The sequence below is a fragment of the Lynx rufus genome, unplaced genomic scaffold (genome assembly GCF_022079265.1).
Source record: "Lynx rufus isolate CCGP_SWC_20201006 ecotype Redwood Valley unplaced genomic scaffold, mLynRuf1.p SCAF_11, whole genome shotgun sequence".
Lineage (NCBI taxonomy): Eukaryota > Metazoa > Chordata > Mammalia > Carnivora > Felidae > Lynx > Lynx rufus.
In genome coordinates, this window is record NW_025814825.1 from 58,011,203 (window position 1) to 58,027,504 (window position 16,302).

The window sequence follows — 16,302 nt, forward strand, 5'->3', positions numbered from 1 at the left end:
AAAGTCGCTGGTGCCCATTTGGAGCTGGTGTTTGGTTGTGGCCCTTACATTCAGCCTCGAGATCATCACTGTGTCTTTGCGGCCGTGGTGGTATGACCTGGCTTATCCGATTCTTTTCCTAGGAAGATTTCAAGTCAGCAGATGGATCCCAGCCACAGAGCCTAGTCGTACCAACAGGCAGCCATTGCTGGGTCCTTCACTCGGGAGCTGGCTGTCACTGGGGCCACGGAAACCGGCCCAGGGAGCCTGCAGTTACGCACGGCCTAACCCGGGTCCACGGGACTGTGTCCCAACTTGACTTTGCATTAGGGGGTTGAGGGCTTGTAGTGCAGGTGATGCCGACAGCAAAAAACTTTGGGGGCAAAAATGAGGGTTCTTGATCTGCTTGAAAACCACAGGCCTGGCCATTCCTCAGGGTAGAAGGGGGGAAACTTCTGCCTCCTCCAGACCTTGGCTGCTGAGCAGGTTTTCATGCCGAGGGGAGATGTACCCCAGCATCTTGTCTCACATCCCCATGCTCTCAACCCTGACCTGGCCCCTGCCCATCAGCCTCTTGTCTGATCATGGCCGTCCCTGGCCCTGGGCCTTCTGATCTGTGGCTGTGCAGTCTCAGGAATCTGCCTCCCAGCCCAACTGAAGATCATTCTAGAACATGGAAAAATAAGTCATGGAGAAAATGATCAGGGGGTTCATTCAGGTCAGGGCTTTGCTGATATCTGCCAAGGACTCGGGGAAGAAGGGCCTGTTGCTAGCTGGACCCCTGCTAACTGCCACCGGGGAAATTCAGATGAGGCTGTAAGGGAGCAAGATCTCGAAGACACTTGAAGGCCCCAGTTGGGAACAAGTGCTCTCTCTGGCTGATGCGTTTTAATTAAAATTATAGCTCAGAAACCCCTTCAAATTAAGTTCTGTCTTCACTGTGTTTTGTCCTAAGCATTGAGTGGCATTCTGTGCTGCCCCAGGACTCTGCTCAGTGGTGTATTCTGGGGTCTTTATGTGGCCTGGTGTGGCCACATACCACATATTCCAGGTGTGGGTACGTAGAATGTTCCAGAGTGCTTTCAGCTGTGGCTAAATTCCTAAAGACTTATTTAATCCAGGAATGAATGGTTCCCTGGGCATTCTAGAGCCAAAGATTAATTGGAGACTGAGGTCTGTTAGCAAAGAGATACAAACTTTCCTCCCTCGTCCCCTTTCACTACATTTTTTTTTTTTCCTTTGGAGTGGTTTTTGTTTGCTTGTGGCTCAGAGACAGTCTGGTGGTCCCTGCAACGTGTTCTGCTGGGAGATGTGTCTGGCCCAGAGGGCTCTGCATTGCCGACCCTGCTGGGAGAGCTTTTCTGAGTCTGGGCCTAGGCTCTGAGCTCTGGGAGGCCCGACAGCCAGTGGGAGGCAGATTCCATAGGTTTCTCAGAGCCTTAGTCTCAGCTGCCTGGCTCTGCCCATAGTCACCTGTCCCCCACGGCTCACTGTCACCCACATGTCACCGCCTTAGTTATGAAGCACTTGCTTTCCGAGGCGTCCGGTCTGGGCAACATCTGAGCCCGGGAGAGGACTCCTCATCGCCTCAGGCTCTGAGGCGACCTTGGGGTCTTGACCTGAGGGTCTTCAGATAGGTCTAGGTGTGCAGGTTTTGGAAGGGAACTCCTTCTGTGAGTCAGCTGACCTCTTCCCTTGTCTCCTTTCTTCTTGCTGACTTTTATTCATTCCTCTTTCTGTCTGTACACTTGACTGAAATAATACTTTCCAAGAGCATCAGTTGCTTTGGCTGAGAAAACACTTAATTTTGGAGTATCTTTCTGGCCAGTGAGCAAAATCATTTTAAAAAAAAAACAAACAAACGAACTTCGTGTTGTGGAAATTGTCACAAACCCTCCACCAGTTATCAGGACTTTGATTTCATCTGGTCCCCTCTCCCCCTTTATTGGTGGAGTATTTTTCCTTACAATTTATTTATTTATTTATTTATTTACTTACATTTACTTACTTACATTTATTCCTTTTTGAGAGACACAGAGTGCAAGTGGAGGAGGGGCAGAGAGAGAGGGAGACACAGAATCCGAAACAGGCTCCACGCTCTGAGCTGTCAGCACAGAGACCGACGCGAGGCTTGAACTCACAAACTGTGAGATCATGACCTGAGCCAAGTTGGATGCTTAACTGACTCAGCCACCCAGGTGCCCCTATTTATTTATTTTGAGAGAGAGAGAGAGAGAGAGAGAGAGAGCAAGCGAGCATACAAGTGGAGAGGGGCAGAGAGAGGGGGAGAGAGAGAATCCCAAGCAGGCTCCACGCCATTAGTGTGGAGCCCAATGCAGGGCTCGAACTCACAAACCATGAGATCGTGATCTGAGACAAAATCAAGAGTTGGGTGCTTAACCAACTGAGCCACCCAGGCGCCCCTATTGATGGAGTATTTTAAAGCAAAGCCCAGTCATAACATCATTTCATATGCCAATACTTCAAAAACTTGAACCGATGAGAACTTAAGAAAAACAAAAACAATGAAACAAAAAACTGAACCAGCCCCCGCCAAGAGCACAACACCACTTGTAACCCCCAATCAAATGAACACCTAATTTCTTTGAATCAGGATCTAGATAAGGTCCCCACGTTGTTTTGTGGGATGCATATTCTTAGGAATTTTTTTTTTTAATTTGTGATTTTTCAGTGAGTAGTAGTATTAATGGCCGTTGTTGGGTGCTTCTGATGGACCCTGACTGAACTCAGATTCTCACTACATTTCAGCAGGGGTGCTGCCCGTTTTACAGATGGGAAGGGGACTTCGCCAGCTTGCCCCCGGTCACGAAGTCCTAGCTGGACCTGATGCATTGGCTTTTGCAGCCCGCGTGTCTGTAGACCAGGATTTTCTGTTTGAATTCAGACAGTGAAATGTTTTCAGGCTTCCGTTGACTTCCAAAGGGAAGGCACCCTCTGTAGAGATGTTCAGAAATTGTTGGATTAAATGTTTGGACTTTTGGGCTGATGCACATGATTTTGAACGTGGTGCTGCTGCGAAATATGCTTCCGGGTACGCCCCCGCCCCACTGCAGGCATGTTTGGGTGTGTCCTGCTTTTTCTGTGCGGTGGTTTGAATATGCCGTTGGCTGCAGGAGCTGCCTGATGGGGAGGGGGCATCTATTGAGCGTCGCACAGCCTGCTCTGTGCTGAGTCCATTCCGCGTTCCCTCCCCATCCATTCCTCACCACGGCCCTGAAGGTAGTTTGTGTGGTTGTCTCCACTCGTGGACAAGGCAACCAGGGCTCAGAGAGGAGGCGTAACTTGCCCAGGGTCACACAGCTTGTAAGTGGCAAGGGTAGAACATAGCCTTTTCAACTCCACAGCTGTGGCTGCCAACATTTACTTTCACGGCCAACATTACCTTCTGTCCTAGTTCCCCCACTTTAGGGGCTCCTGCTCCTGGACCTCTCTATACCAGCATCTCATCCTGGACATTTTCAAATGTGCGGAAAAGTAGAAACAGCAAAATGATTCCCCCGTATACTCCGCCTAGATTTAGCAATTAACATTTTATCTTATTTGCTTTATTTCTGTATTTATATGCTTTATGTATAATTTTCTGAACTATTTGAGAGTAAATCGCTGGTGATTATCCTAAGCTCCCTAAACGCTTCTCCAAAAAATAAGGCATTCTTCTACATATCCATGTTCTTACCACACTGAAGGAAATTAGTACCTTATTATCACCTGATATCTAGTCCGTTCCAGTCCCTGTACTGCCCCGGTCATCCTCAAAGTTTCTTTTTAATGGCTTTTTAATTTTTTTGACCCAAGATCCAGTCAAATGCATGTTACATTTGGTTGTCTTGTCTCTTCAGAGTCTTGTAATCTGGAACATTCCATCTAGCTTTATTCCTAGACTTGTCTAATTCATTGCTGGAGGGCATTTGACTTGTTCCTCTGCCCCTGTGTTTCCTGTAAGCTAGAAGTTGGATCCAAAGGCTTGATTAAGTTCAGAGTCATGGCTCCATCCGTGGTTGGAGGTGTCGAGTACTTCATGGAGCGTGTGTCAGAGGTCCATGTGTGTCTGTGGTCCCGGTATTGGTGACCACAGGTATAGGGGAGGCAGATTGGGGCTGTTCTTTTTCTTTTTTTAAATTTTTTGTTAACGTTGTATTTATTTTTGAGAGACAGAGAGAGACAGAGCATGAGCAGGGGAGGGACAGAAAGAGAGGGAGGCACAGAATCCAAAGCAGGCTCCAGGCTCCGAGCTGTCAGCCCGGAGCCCGATGTGGGGCTTGAACCCAAGAACCGGGAGATCGTGACCTGAGCTGAAGTCAGACGCTTAACCGACTGAGCCACCCAGGCACCCCCAGGGCCGTTTTTCTAAATGCTGAAGAAGAGCCAGTGTGAGCAGGTAGTCTTTGGGTCGGCAGCTTTGTTTTATCCACACTGCCCACCCCTGGTCCTTTCTCTTCCTTCCTGGAGCTGGATAGATCGAAGACCTCTCCAGGCTCGGTCCAGACGTTTCCACCCCTGTCCTGCCCCATCGTGTACAGAGAGCCTGGCCAAGGAGTACGTGCTCTGATCGTCCTATCTTCACACCCTTGGTGAGGAGGGATTCCTTCCCTAGGGGCCACGGGGGTGGCCATACATGGAGGTTGGGACAGAGAGATGGATGGAAGTTTATTAGTCACATATGCGCACAGCAGGGGAGGAGGAGACTGCCAGCCAGCAGGGCCTGTGGGAGGCAGGCTGTGTAGTTCCAAGAGGGAGGGGTGGCCCTGGTTCCTACAGGAGGATGTGATCGGCCTGTTTGTGGGCTGGTAGGGGACCGACACCCCATACTCAGGGATAATAAGCAATAATTTCACCTGGCCCCTTGATAAAGAGGGTTGTTTGGCCGGGGGACCTCCCCTGAGGGGGCAGAGCAGGGAAGGGAGCTTGTGGTCAGGCTGGTCGAAGCCCGTGTGGTTTCAGACGCGAGGGCAGGACCCAGCGTTAGGCTGTAATTTGAGGCTTTCGGCTGCAGCGCGGTAACACACGTACAGAATGCGTGCTATTCGCAGTTGCCCTTCTAAGAACTTCACACCATCACCTTAATATTCACACCAGCCCTCTGACGGAGGTGTGTAGGTGTCATCATCGGCAGTTTGCAGATGAGGAAATCAAGGCCCAGGAAGGGAAGCGTCTTGCCCAAGGTCACGCAGTCAGTGAGGGTGAGTGCAAATCCAACCCAGGCTGTCCCTCCGGAGTCAGTGCCCACAGAGTTGGGAGGGCATGAGGGCTGGAACGGGGGGAGGAGGAGTGGAGCCCGCCTGTGCCTGTGCCTCGGCCCCCGGGGGGCGGCCACCCTCACTAAGCCTGCCTTCCCATCCTTTGTGAAGCTTGCTGCAGAGAAGAGGGGCCATCCCCAGGATGGGATGGGGGCCATGGGAGCCGTTCCTCATCTGGTCCAGGGCTGGTCTCCTGGATACAGTGCAGGTGAGCGGCCGACAGCTTTGCTGCACGGCACCTGCTTCTCTGGGGGGCAGGGAGGAGGGGGATGCTGGGGGCAACTTCTTGGGGTCTTTACTTCTCTTGCCACCTCCTTCTCTGTGCATTGTTTCTTCCCTTCCCTCCTTCACAACAAACATCCGACTGCCCTCTGCAAGAATCTGATTTCAGCCTTCACACTGAGAACTGAGATCAACATGTTGCATTTCCCAAGAGCAAGGCTATATTTCTAATTGTGGAAAATTGTGTCTCTTATTCAAATAATTGCAGTTGCCACTACACTGGTGGGCAGTGTGTGTGTGTGTGTGTGTGTGTGTGTGTGTGTGTGTATTTGCATGTTCTTTCCTTAAAGTTCCAGACTATGTGCTGAGGAGGACGTGCATTAGTGGACATTCCAAGGCACATAGAACCGTGACGACTTAGGCAAGAGACCCTTTGTCTTGTAGCCTCAGTGTTCTCGTCTATAAAATGGGAATAACAGCAATTTCTATCTCATAGGCTCTTATGAAAATTAAATGAAATAATGTTGGAAAGCACCAGGTCAAGGGCATGGCACAAGATGGCTCCAAATGTGATAACCAGTTATTATGAAATTTGTTACTCTTGTCTTTGGGATGGCCAACCACCGAACTCAGGAGAAGGCTGTATGTTCAGAGACAGGTCACGGGCTTGCTGGCTCACAGAGATAATTCATCAGTACATTCTGTCCGTGGCCTCATCCCACCCTTTGTCCTAGGACTAACAGTAAGTCTGAGACACCTCCTCCCTGCCGGGCCTGGAGCGACTTGCCCGTCTACTGACCACATCCAGTGCCCATTTGTAAGTGTTTTCCCTCTCTCATGGGAGACGCCCACCCGTGGGGCAAGTCAATAGTTCAGTTAAGGAACAGGTTTTACTTTTTGCTGTTGCCTGGAAAACTTCTTTGTCACACTGTAAGGTTCAAAAGGGACTTCCTGGGCCATTGTCGCTCACAGAATGGTCAGATGATGAGTGACAGTTGTCATCGTTGTCTGTCTGACCCTCTTCCCCCATCATGCAACCTCCCTGCCCCAAGGTTGGGGAGAATGGGGGTGGGGAGTCCTTCTCAGACCCACGTTGTGTCCTCAGCAGTGTTGATGTTCACACTGGAGGAACATCAGTGGAGGCCTTCAGTGCCCTAGACACTTGCCAGACCCTAACTTTTCTTACTGCTGATGATAGCAGTATTATTACTGCCCTGGAAGGTGTAGCCATCCTGGGGGTGGGGTGGGGGGAAAGATACAAAGTCTCAGAGAGGTTAAGTGACTTTTCTCAAGCCCCTCAGCTGGCAAATGCCAAAGCAGGGATTTGAACCAAGTTTAATGGTCTGGTTAGGTTCATATTTCAGTACAATCTTGTGTTATTTTTGGTTGTGGGAAAAGGAGGTAGAAATCTGTGTCTAGTATGTGACTGAAGTGTTAACCTGTTTTGAAAAAGCTATGCCATCTACGTATGTGATATGATTAAAGGGGGGAGATAGCGGAGCTTTGAGAACTTGGCTTTGAGTTAGAAGCAGCGTGGGGGACAGAGGCTTCACTATTCCTTGCTAGTGTGATGTCAAGATGGGCCATTCTTCTGGGTTCCTAATTCTGAATGTTGCCCCATTCAGCATGTGGACAGTGATAGGTCCACACCCTGTGACATTTCCAGGGGGTTAGGATCCTCATAAGCAGCCCTAGATTAGAGGCCATCTCATGGGTCCACCTACTGGAACACTCCTAACCCGACATCTCCTGAAAGCAGAGTGGGCTGGCGATCTGTGTAGACAGCTCTGACACCTGTAACTGAAGACCTTGACGTCTCATTCTCCAGTCAGTTGGCACTTCACGGTCCCTTGACTGTAATCTCCGCAAGAGGGGGACCACGTGTGTTTTATTCCCCAGGGTTCATAGGACAGTGCCTGGCACATCGCAGGCACTCAGTACGTGATTGTTGAGTGAATAAGCAGGAGGCAAAGATGATGGTGGTCCACTGCCTCTCCCCTACTGCACCCTTCCTATATAAGCAGATACCGTATGCTGCTTAAGAGTCAGGCTGGGCTGTGAAAACAGGACTGGCCATGAGGAGACAGAGAGACAGAGACGGAGAAAGAGAGTATGGATAGGAACCCAGCCTCAGGAGGATTTATGCATGAATTAAAAAGAGAATTGCTCAGCATAGAGTTAGAATAATGTCTCTGAATTTTCATTGTGTATGTTTTCCAAGTTCTTCAAACCGCACCGTCAGAAAACTTAGGGAGAAAACAAGAACACTCTTCCTCCTTTGCGAGGAAGAAATCGGTATATGGTTAGGTTGAGACAGTTGTGCGATTCGAGCAGCAGAGAAATTAAAGAAGCCTATCTCGGATCTAGATCCAACAGCAAGCCAAGTCACCTGGCTCTGGGCAGGTGCAGTTTTCACAAAAGAAAAGCGAGGTTGCCTTTAGTGGGAACTCTATCCTTTCTGCATCAAAACGTTTTGACCCGCTTCCACGACAGCAGCAGTGCTTAGAGATGATTTTAGGGGCTGTGTGATGTGCGCTTAGGTTACACACGGGTGAGAGCCCCCAACTCCGCAGTCATGGAGAGGGTCGCTCACCCCCCTCCCCGTTTCCCCTTCCGTCTTTCCCCGCCTTGCAGGGGACGGACAGACCAAGGCCATGGACAGAGGCTCCCTGGGCCTTCACAGGGAGGGTGGGCTCCTCTCAGGCAGCGGCACCAAAGAATTTAATAGCGGTCTTTTGTTTTCATTGTGTTTATGTTGACATTTACCGGCTGTTGACAGAGGGAATGTTGACTTTGTAATTAAGCAGTGACATGAAGTTTCTTCTAGGCTTTTAGTTTACCAAGTCTCAAGGAAAGTCACAGTAGGGGAGGAAGGGGGGATAAGGCAAAACTTGGCCAACTTGGTTCTTTTTTTTTTTTTTTTAATCCTTACTTATTTTGAATGAGAGAGAGAGAGAGAGACAGGGGAGGGGCAGAGAGGGAGGGAGGGAGAGAATCCCAAGCAGGCTCCTAATGGTTAGTATGGAGGCTGGACGCAGGGCTCGAACCCATGAACCGTGAGATCATGACCTGTGGTGACACCCAGAGTCAGACGCTTAACCAGCTGGGCCCCCCAGGTGGCCCTTGGTTCCCAAATGGCTGAAGCTGGGAAGCACCGGCTTTCCGTCCCCGGGAGCCTGTGTGTCCACCCTTAGTGCCAACATGAATCCCCTGGGGCTCTTGCTGAAAATGAAGATTCTGATTCAGTAGATCTGGGTGAGGCCCCGGGACTCTGCGTTGTTAATCGGCTCCCTCCCTTTGATGCCGGTGCCTCGGCCCCTTGCGAATCGCGGTTTGATTGACAGGCGGGCAGCGTGGCACCACCGGGAAGCTTGCTGGGGATGCCAGCTCTCTGGCCCCACCCAGGACTGGTTGTTCCTGTCAGCACAAGACCCCAAAGTGGATCCTGGCCACATTAATGTTGGGGAAGCACTGATCTAGTGCCACTGGGGGGGGGGGGTCCCAGTGCCTAGTGAGCCCTGGTGAGCGGGTAATTGGAGGTCGCGCTTGGCCTCCTCAGCAGAAACCGGGTTTCCACTTCCTGGCTCCCAAACCACCTACAGGGAGCTCATGGAAGGGGGTTTCCGGGCCTGGGCTGCCCTTTCTTGGAAACACCCTGTCTTGTCTCCAGACCTGTCCGTTCTGCCTCACGCCCACCTCTGCCCCCGTTTGCCCTCTGAGACCCACGGTCCTCTGCGTAGCTGCCTTGCTGTCTGGAATCTCAGGGGCAGGCACCGGTGGCTGGAGCGTGGCTGGAGAAGGGACATCTATCTCTCTAGGCTCTGCTGCTCCCAGGGAATATAATTTGCTTGATAGATGTGTTCTGGCTGCAGCTCCTCAGGGTGGGGTGTGGAATTGTGCAAAAGGCTGATTGCAGGCTTTAAAAAATCGCCATGATGGTTGTAACACGCGGGGGACAAACGAGGTGACAAGGGACGGTGCCGGCTGCGTGGGGAAGAAATGGGGATCAAGGTTCTGGGGCCTCTGAGAGCGGGGCTGTGGGCACATTAACACTGCTGACGGCCCGTGGGTGGCAGGTTGTTATTTTAAAGCCACCTGTGTCATCTTACTGGCTTCTTTCTGACGGGACCTTGTCACATCCCTGCCAAGAGGTGGAGTCCAGTCCCCTGTCTGGAACCCGGGCTTGACTTTCAGACTCTTGTGTAACCAGATAACACCACAAGACTCTGAGACTAGGTCAGAAAAGACAGTCAGCCTCAGCCTGGCTCTGTCGGACCCCCATCCTGAACTGAGTTCACCAGGTACAGAACGAGGTCCGGAGGGTCCGGAGGTGGCCTGATGGCCGCGAGCTGACAAAGCAAACCATATCCCCGTGGACTCAGCCCCCTTGCTCCCCATCTTTCTCTCGGTGGTGACTGGGTTCCGTCCGCCTGGGTGTTGTGGGTTCCCAGGGTGTGGGAGGGTTTGGGAGGCTGACAAGGTGAGGAGGGGAAGCGGTCTGGTTTCCTGGCAGCAGCCCCAGGATGCACCTCACTGCCCCCCGCTTTCCCTCCCTGCCTGCCTTTCTCTCTGCTTTCCTCCTGCCCAACCTTCTGTCTTCTCTCAGAAGCTTTTCTTGCTCACTCTGCCCCCTACTGGTGGCGAGGTGTCAGCACGCCGTCCGGGGTAAGGGAGGGGAGGGAAGAACCCGACGTTTTCCCCCTGGTGCTGCCCCAGTGGCTCTTCAACCTTTGTTCCTTCTCCAGCCTACTTCCTCCCCAGAGCCGGCTGCCGGCCTGGCCTTGCCCCACTCCGAGCCCCCATTCTGCCCTTCGGCTTTCAGTTCACTTTGGAGCCCCAACTTCCTAGGGTCTTTACAACCATTCTTTTATGCCCAGAATTGGTCCTCGGCGGCAGAAAGTTGTACAGTGTCTACCATGTCTTGGTAATTCTTTCGATCCATTTTACCCTGTCATCCCTTCTCCTTCCCCAGAGGCTGGATTCTCCACCGAGGGCGTGAAGGAGTGGCCTTCTCGGGAAATACAGGCAACAGACGAGAGCGCTCACACATCTTTCTTTGTTTTGTTTCAGTTTCACAGAGTTTTTGGACCCATTCCAGAGAGTCATCCAGCCAGAAGAGATCTGGCTCTACAAAAATCCTTTGGTGCAATCAGACAACATACCTACCCGCCTCATGTTCGTAAGTACCGCGATTTCATGGCTGATTTGACCCGTCTCCCAAGTATGAACCAAATGGGTTTCCATTTCTGCTTTGCCAACCCCTGCTGAAGACAGTGAGCAGTCTCAGAGAAAGAGGAGGTGAGCAGCCCATGGCATTAAAACTCCATTCCAGATCATGACGGGTGCTGCTTGGCCATATGGAACCAGTAATTGCCTGACACCGTGGAAAGAGGAGGGACTGGCTTACGTGAGCTGTGCCGAGTTGTTTCCAAATACTTACGGTAAAATAAGACCAGAAATGGATTTTCCTGCTCCATCTCCTTCTGGAATAAACCTCTGTTTTGCCAAACTCAGGTCCTAAATAGATAGCTCTGTCAACCACTCTTCTGGTTCTAGCAGGTCAGTTGACTTCTGATGCGATACCTCATATGACTCAATCCCCAGATAGTGTTTTGTGCCTTTCTACTTCTACAACAAATGGGCCAGCATCCAAATAGCTGGTGGATATAGCAGGATTATTTTTACCTCTTCACCCTGCTCCGTGGCTATTGAAGCCTTTTACATTTCACTTCCTATGTGCCAGGCACTGTGCTGAGAGCTTAAGAAAGGATTATCTCATTTGATCCCACCCAACATTACAGTGAGAAAGATGTCAGTCTTGTTCACATTTGCAGATGCAGAATTACATTCTAGAGAAAGGAGGGAACTTGCCCAAATCCACACAGCAAGTGAGTGGTAGAGCCAGGATTGAGATCCAAGCAGCCTGCTCTGAGCCTAGGCTCATCCCTGAGGCTGCCATGTAGGTTGGGAGCTGAGTGTCCAAGACTCCTTGCTGATGCTAATGGCCTCCTGGGGAATTGCCATCAGGCCTTTCTGTAGCAGAGGAAATATTTAAGCTCCTCCTTGTTATGGAACGGTAATGTAATTTTTAGTTGAGCTAGTCTTCTAGCTTGAAGGCTATTCCTGTTGACCAGCCATTGTGTCTTGTGCCTCTGGAAACTTACATGGTTGTTCTAAAGATTTCATAGTGCACATGAAGAATATTTTTGCATCTTGAAAGAAATCCCTCTGATTTTATGAAAGAAATCTTGTTAATTCGTGATTAGAAAGATCTTTGTCTGCAAACATCCCGAAATGCCCAGCACATTACAAGAGCTTTGAAATCTTATTTTATTTGCCTTTTAATAATTGCTTTTCCACCGGAAACTAAACTGGATTATTGTAAATTTCAGGGGGGAATTGTAAGAGTTCAGGCTTTACCTAACACTTGAGTATTAAAATCAGACTTTTTCCATTTCTGCTCTAACTCAAATCTTCCATAAACCCTAGAAATAAAGGAACTAGTGTGTGTCTGGCTAGTTTATGCCATGGTTTTGAAAGGGAGAAGCTCTTATCACTTATCCCCACTCTTCAAAGATTTCACATTTTACGTGCTGTAAGACACAATTTGGAGATGAATGCTCGTATGGGATATTGTGAGAAATTTGTGGCTGTGTCCTAGATTTGTGAACAATGGATTGTTTTGAAGTCTAGATACAAATGCCACAAATACCCTGGCTGCAGACACACGTAGGAGGGGGTACATTTGCATGTTGGCAGAGGTGGATAGGAGGCAGTAAAGGAGTTATTCAGTGCTGTGAGTCTCAGAGAATAGAAGTGTATTCAGCCTCAGATCCTGATTCCTACCCTCGAATCTCCTAAGGAGATAAGTTCAACCTTTTGTTTTGTTAGTGGTAGTTGATGTATTTCATTCATTTGGTCACAAGATTTAATGCAGGCTCCATAATAACACGAGGAAAGCAGCAGATACATTTATAATACACGTAACAGACAGAGGAAAAATATTTTGTCACCACATAAATCAGATTTTTTTTTCTCCTGGATTTTATTAAGAGTTTAATATAAAATATCATCTGTTTGCTTTGATCCATTAAAACCTTCAGGTGTTTATGGAAGACCGTAATAAAATATATATTTTCAATGTTTTTTAAAACAAAGTTGGTTTCTTTAGAAGGCTCAAGTTTTATTGTTTAATACATAAAAAAAAATCTTGGGGTCTGTTTTACTTATGGTTGGAATGGGTTTTTTGTTTTGTTTTGTTTTTGAGAGAGAGTGCATGTGCATGTGTGTGAGTGGAGGAGGGGCAGGAGAGAGAGAGAGAGAGAGAGAGAGAGAGAGAGAGAGAATATCTAAAGCAGGCTTCATGCCCAGCATGGAGACTGTTGGGGCTCTATCTCATGAATTGTGAGGTCATGACCTGAACTGAAATCAAGAGTCGGTCAGACACTTACCCAACTGAGCCACCCAGGTGCCCCTTGGTTGGAGTGTTTTAATCTAAAGGCAAACTTTTTAACTTCCTAACCAAAGTGTTATTTAAAGACAGCTTGTAATAAACCACATGTCTTTTGATTGGGAAATTAGTGCCTCTGGAGCGTGTGTGTGTGTGTGTGTGTGTGTGTGTGTGCACATGCATGTATGTTTTAGAGGAGCCACTTGGTCAGAGGTCACAAAAACAGTATTAAAATGGTAGGGGATTGAGTTAAGTACAGAGTCAATGGTGATAACATCACCAGGAAGCCCCTCTCATTTTCTCTGTCTTTGGCACTTTCAGCTAAGGTGACGATGGAACTTCTACATGGAAGTTGGGTGTGGTTGGATTGTTTGATTCTGAGAGTTTGTATCCCTTGATGACTCTGGGTTCCTGTTGACCAGAGAGACAGGCTGAGAATTCTTTTCACATATACTGAGTCTTGAATTAACATTTCTGGGAAGTTCCCAAACTTTTAGCTGTCTTTATGGAAAGCTGCTTCCTTATTCAAAAGACATCATGGTTCCCTCCTGAGTGTGTGGGGTTTATCATAGCATCTTTGAAAACCTGCTTTTTGCTGTAGGAGGACTTAGTTTGTGTTGTTTTTTGCTTTTTAGTATACTCTTTGTTTCTGTCTTAGTAGTTGTGTCTTTGTAGATTCAAGGAACATTTCCAGCCTGCTGTGGGCAAGAAAAGCCATAGGAGCTTCAGGTGATGGGAAGTCAAATCAGATCTGGGGGGTATATCCTGTATATAGGGGTCCTACAGGCTTCTGGTGGAGATGGTACTCTAAAAAAAATAGAATCTAGAAAGGGCTAGAGGCTTGGGTAAACTTGCAGGGAGCTTTCTCATCGCCATCATCGCCATCACCACCACCACCATCATCATCATCATCATCATCATGGCAGTAACAACAACAAGTAACATCTCTGGAATACAGGAGTTGTGCTCACCACTTTACAGTGGCATCTGAGATAATCCCTGTCACAATCTGTTGAGGTCATCACTTTTGGAATCCCATCATTTCAATGGAGAAAATGGCAACTGCAATGAGATTCAGCAACTTGTCCAAGGTTATACAACCACCAGTTGCTAGACCCCGATTTGAATGCCAGCTGCCAGAGGCTAGACCCTCATGGACCCATTCAACTGTGATGTCTCCTTTGGGGCTCAGGTGATGTGGAAAGGTGTTGAGAAGCCGATCGCATGCAGAAGAGCTGGTGTGTCAAGGCACAGACACAAGAAAGCAGGGGCCATGTGGGCCCAGTGAACAGGGCCCAGGGACACAGACATGAACATGACTTGGATGGACCCAGGAAAGCTCTTGATAGGTAAGCTCAGGTAGTGAGTTGATGGGATGATTGGTGTCCCCCAGTTGCTTTACTTGGCTTAAACAAACAAACAAACAAACAAACCCTACCCAACACCTGTCCTTTGCCCTTGTTCTTTCTGCCCTGGCCACAATGAGTCCAGAAGATTTACTTCTGTAAAATATTACTGATCCCGTGTTGATTCGATAACAGTGTTTCCTATTCTAGTATAGAATGCTTCTAGGGAAGACAGAAAGTTAATTTTGGGGGGAGGAGGGAAGGAAAAGAGACAAAGCTGGCTCATGATAGACAGTTTAATTTTTAGACTCTTTGCAAAAGTCGTAGACAGCTCTTTTCTCCGTGATGGGCTGTAATTTCTTACCCACAGCAAGGCCCTTTCCAGGTGTCTGCACTGCATGTCCTGGGTTGTCTTTATAAGCACTTTTCAGCACATCTGTCAAGTGCCAGAAATTAAGGCACTCCGGGCCTGTTGTTTGTCTGATATGAATGAACTCCGGTGACAGGCTCTTCTCTGGTTAACATCCTGACATCAGAGTTTGAGCCCTTTCGTTGTTAAAAGTTCTCAGTATACTTGTGCCCCTCCCACGTCAGACACACTGGCCCTGCTTTGTCATTTTCCAGAAGCATCCTGGAAGTACCGTGTCTTGTATCAGTGCCGCAGGTGACCCACCTTCTGGAGCAGCAGTGGCCAGGAACTGACAGTACTTCCTGTGTTGGTTTCATTGGTGGATGCACAAGGCCGGTCCCCCGTGGAGACTCTGGTCGCTGGTCGTGGAGGCAATGGCAGGTTGCCTGGATGCATTAGGCTCTTCCCTGTTCCTGACTTCTTCCCGGCACTGCTCAGACTCAGGGCAAAGGGGGCGGGAGCTTCAAACCGCTTTGTTCCCAGTAGTGTGGTCACAGGATCCTGGTACTCCTTTACTGGTTTGGGTCATTTGTTAACACTTTTCCCTGGGGAAATAATGACATCGTAGCATCCAGCGGATGCTGGATGCTAACTGCTGGATTCTCTGGGTCGGGCTTCTCTGTACATTCCAGACTGATTGCCTCAGATCCCCTTTCTAGCTATGTGACTTGGAAGAATCACCTACCCTCTCAGTGCCTCAGTTTCCTTACTTGTATAAAGGGCCTTTGATAACACTCTTCTCCGCCTCCTACAGTGTTGAGAGCATCAAGTGGGGTGATAGACTTCCAGTGCTTTGTTTAGTGTGTGGTACAGAGGAAGCATCCAATAACTGCTGGTGAATTTAAATACCAGTAGCAATATTTATTATGGATGGTATTGTTGCACCCATGTTAGAGATGAGAAAACTGAGATCCAAAGGTGAAGGGGTTGAGTGACTTGATCATGGCCACAGAGCTGGTAAGCGTCAGAGCTGGAGCTTGAACCCAGCTCTCCTTAATCGGAGTCTGTTCTGCACATTGTGTTTCTCAGCCTGTATAATAGCACCAGGCAAAACCAGCCACAAACTGGACCCTGCCTGATGACCGAGATATATTATCTTGATATTTGGGTTCTGTGCGCTACAGTTAATTAGTAGCTTACAAAGCCATTCTTTAATGCAAGAATGATCTCAGCCTCAGTTTCCTCACCTGTAAGATGAGGCATTTGGACCAAGGTGATCGCTGCGATTCAAGACTCCAGCCCAGGCAGCACGGAAGCGCAGGTTGGGGTTTCTAGGCCCACCGGGTGTGTGCCTTTGAGAATTCATTTCTTTCTCGGTTTTGTTAGCTGTGTGAGGAGGATGTTTCCCCCAGGAGAGTAGTTAGAAGATTAGACAAACGTGAGGGAAGCCCATCACACATAGTAGGTGCTGAATCCATGACAGCTGTCCCTAACATTTCTGTGACTTGCCCATGTTCCTGGATGTGAGCCCCCTTACTTCCCCCTCCAACTCCAGAGAAAAGGCATTTACCATGTTTTATTAATGCTTCTTACTTCTAAGGTGAGAACTGCTATAACACCATGGCTAAAATCCCAGAGCTTGATATAAAAACAGTCTGGGTATAAATCTCTACTTCACCACTCAGTAGCTGTGTGCCT

The 16,302-nt window shown here is 48.8% G+C and overlaps 1 protein-coding gene across 1 annotated transcript in view; it reads left to right on the forward strand.

The window, feature by feature from the left end:
- Window positions 1-16,302, forward strand: part of PLPP4 (phospholipid phosphatase 4) — a 115,131-nt gene that overhangs the window by 36,060 nt on the left and 62,769 nt on the right. Inside the window, exon 2 of the mRNA XM_047072742.1 lies at window positions 10,530-10,638. Coding sequence (XP_046928698.1) covers window positions 10,530-10,638 — 109 coding nt within the window. The remainder of the gene's footprint in view (window positions 1-10,529; window positions 10,639-16,302) is intronic.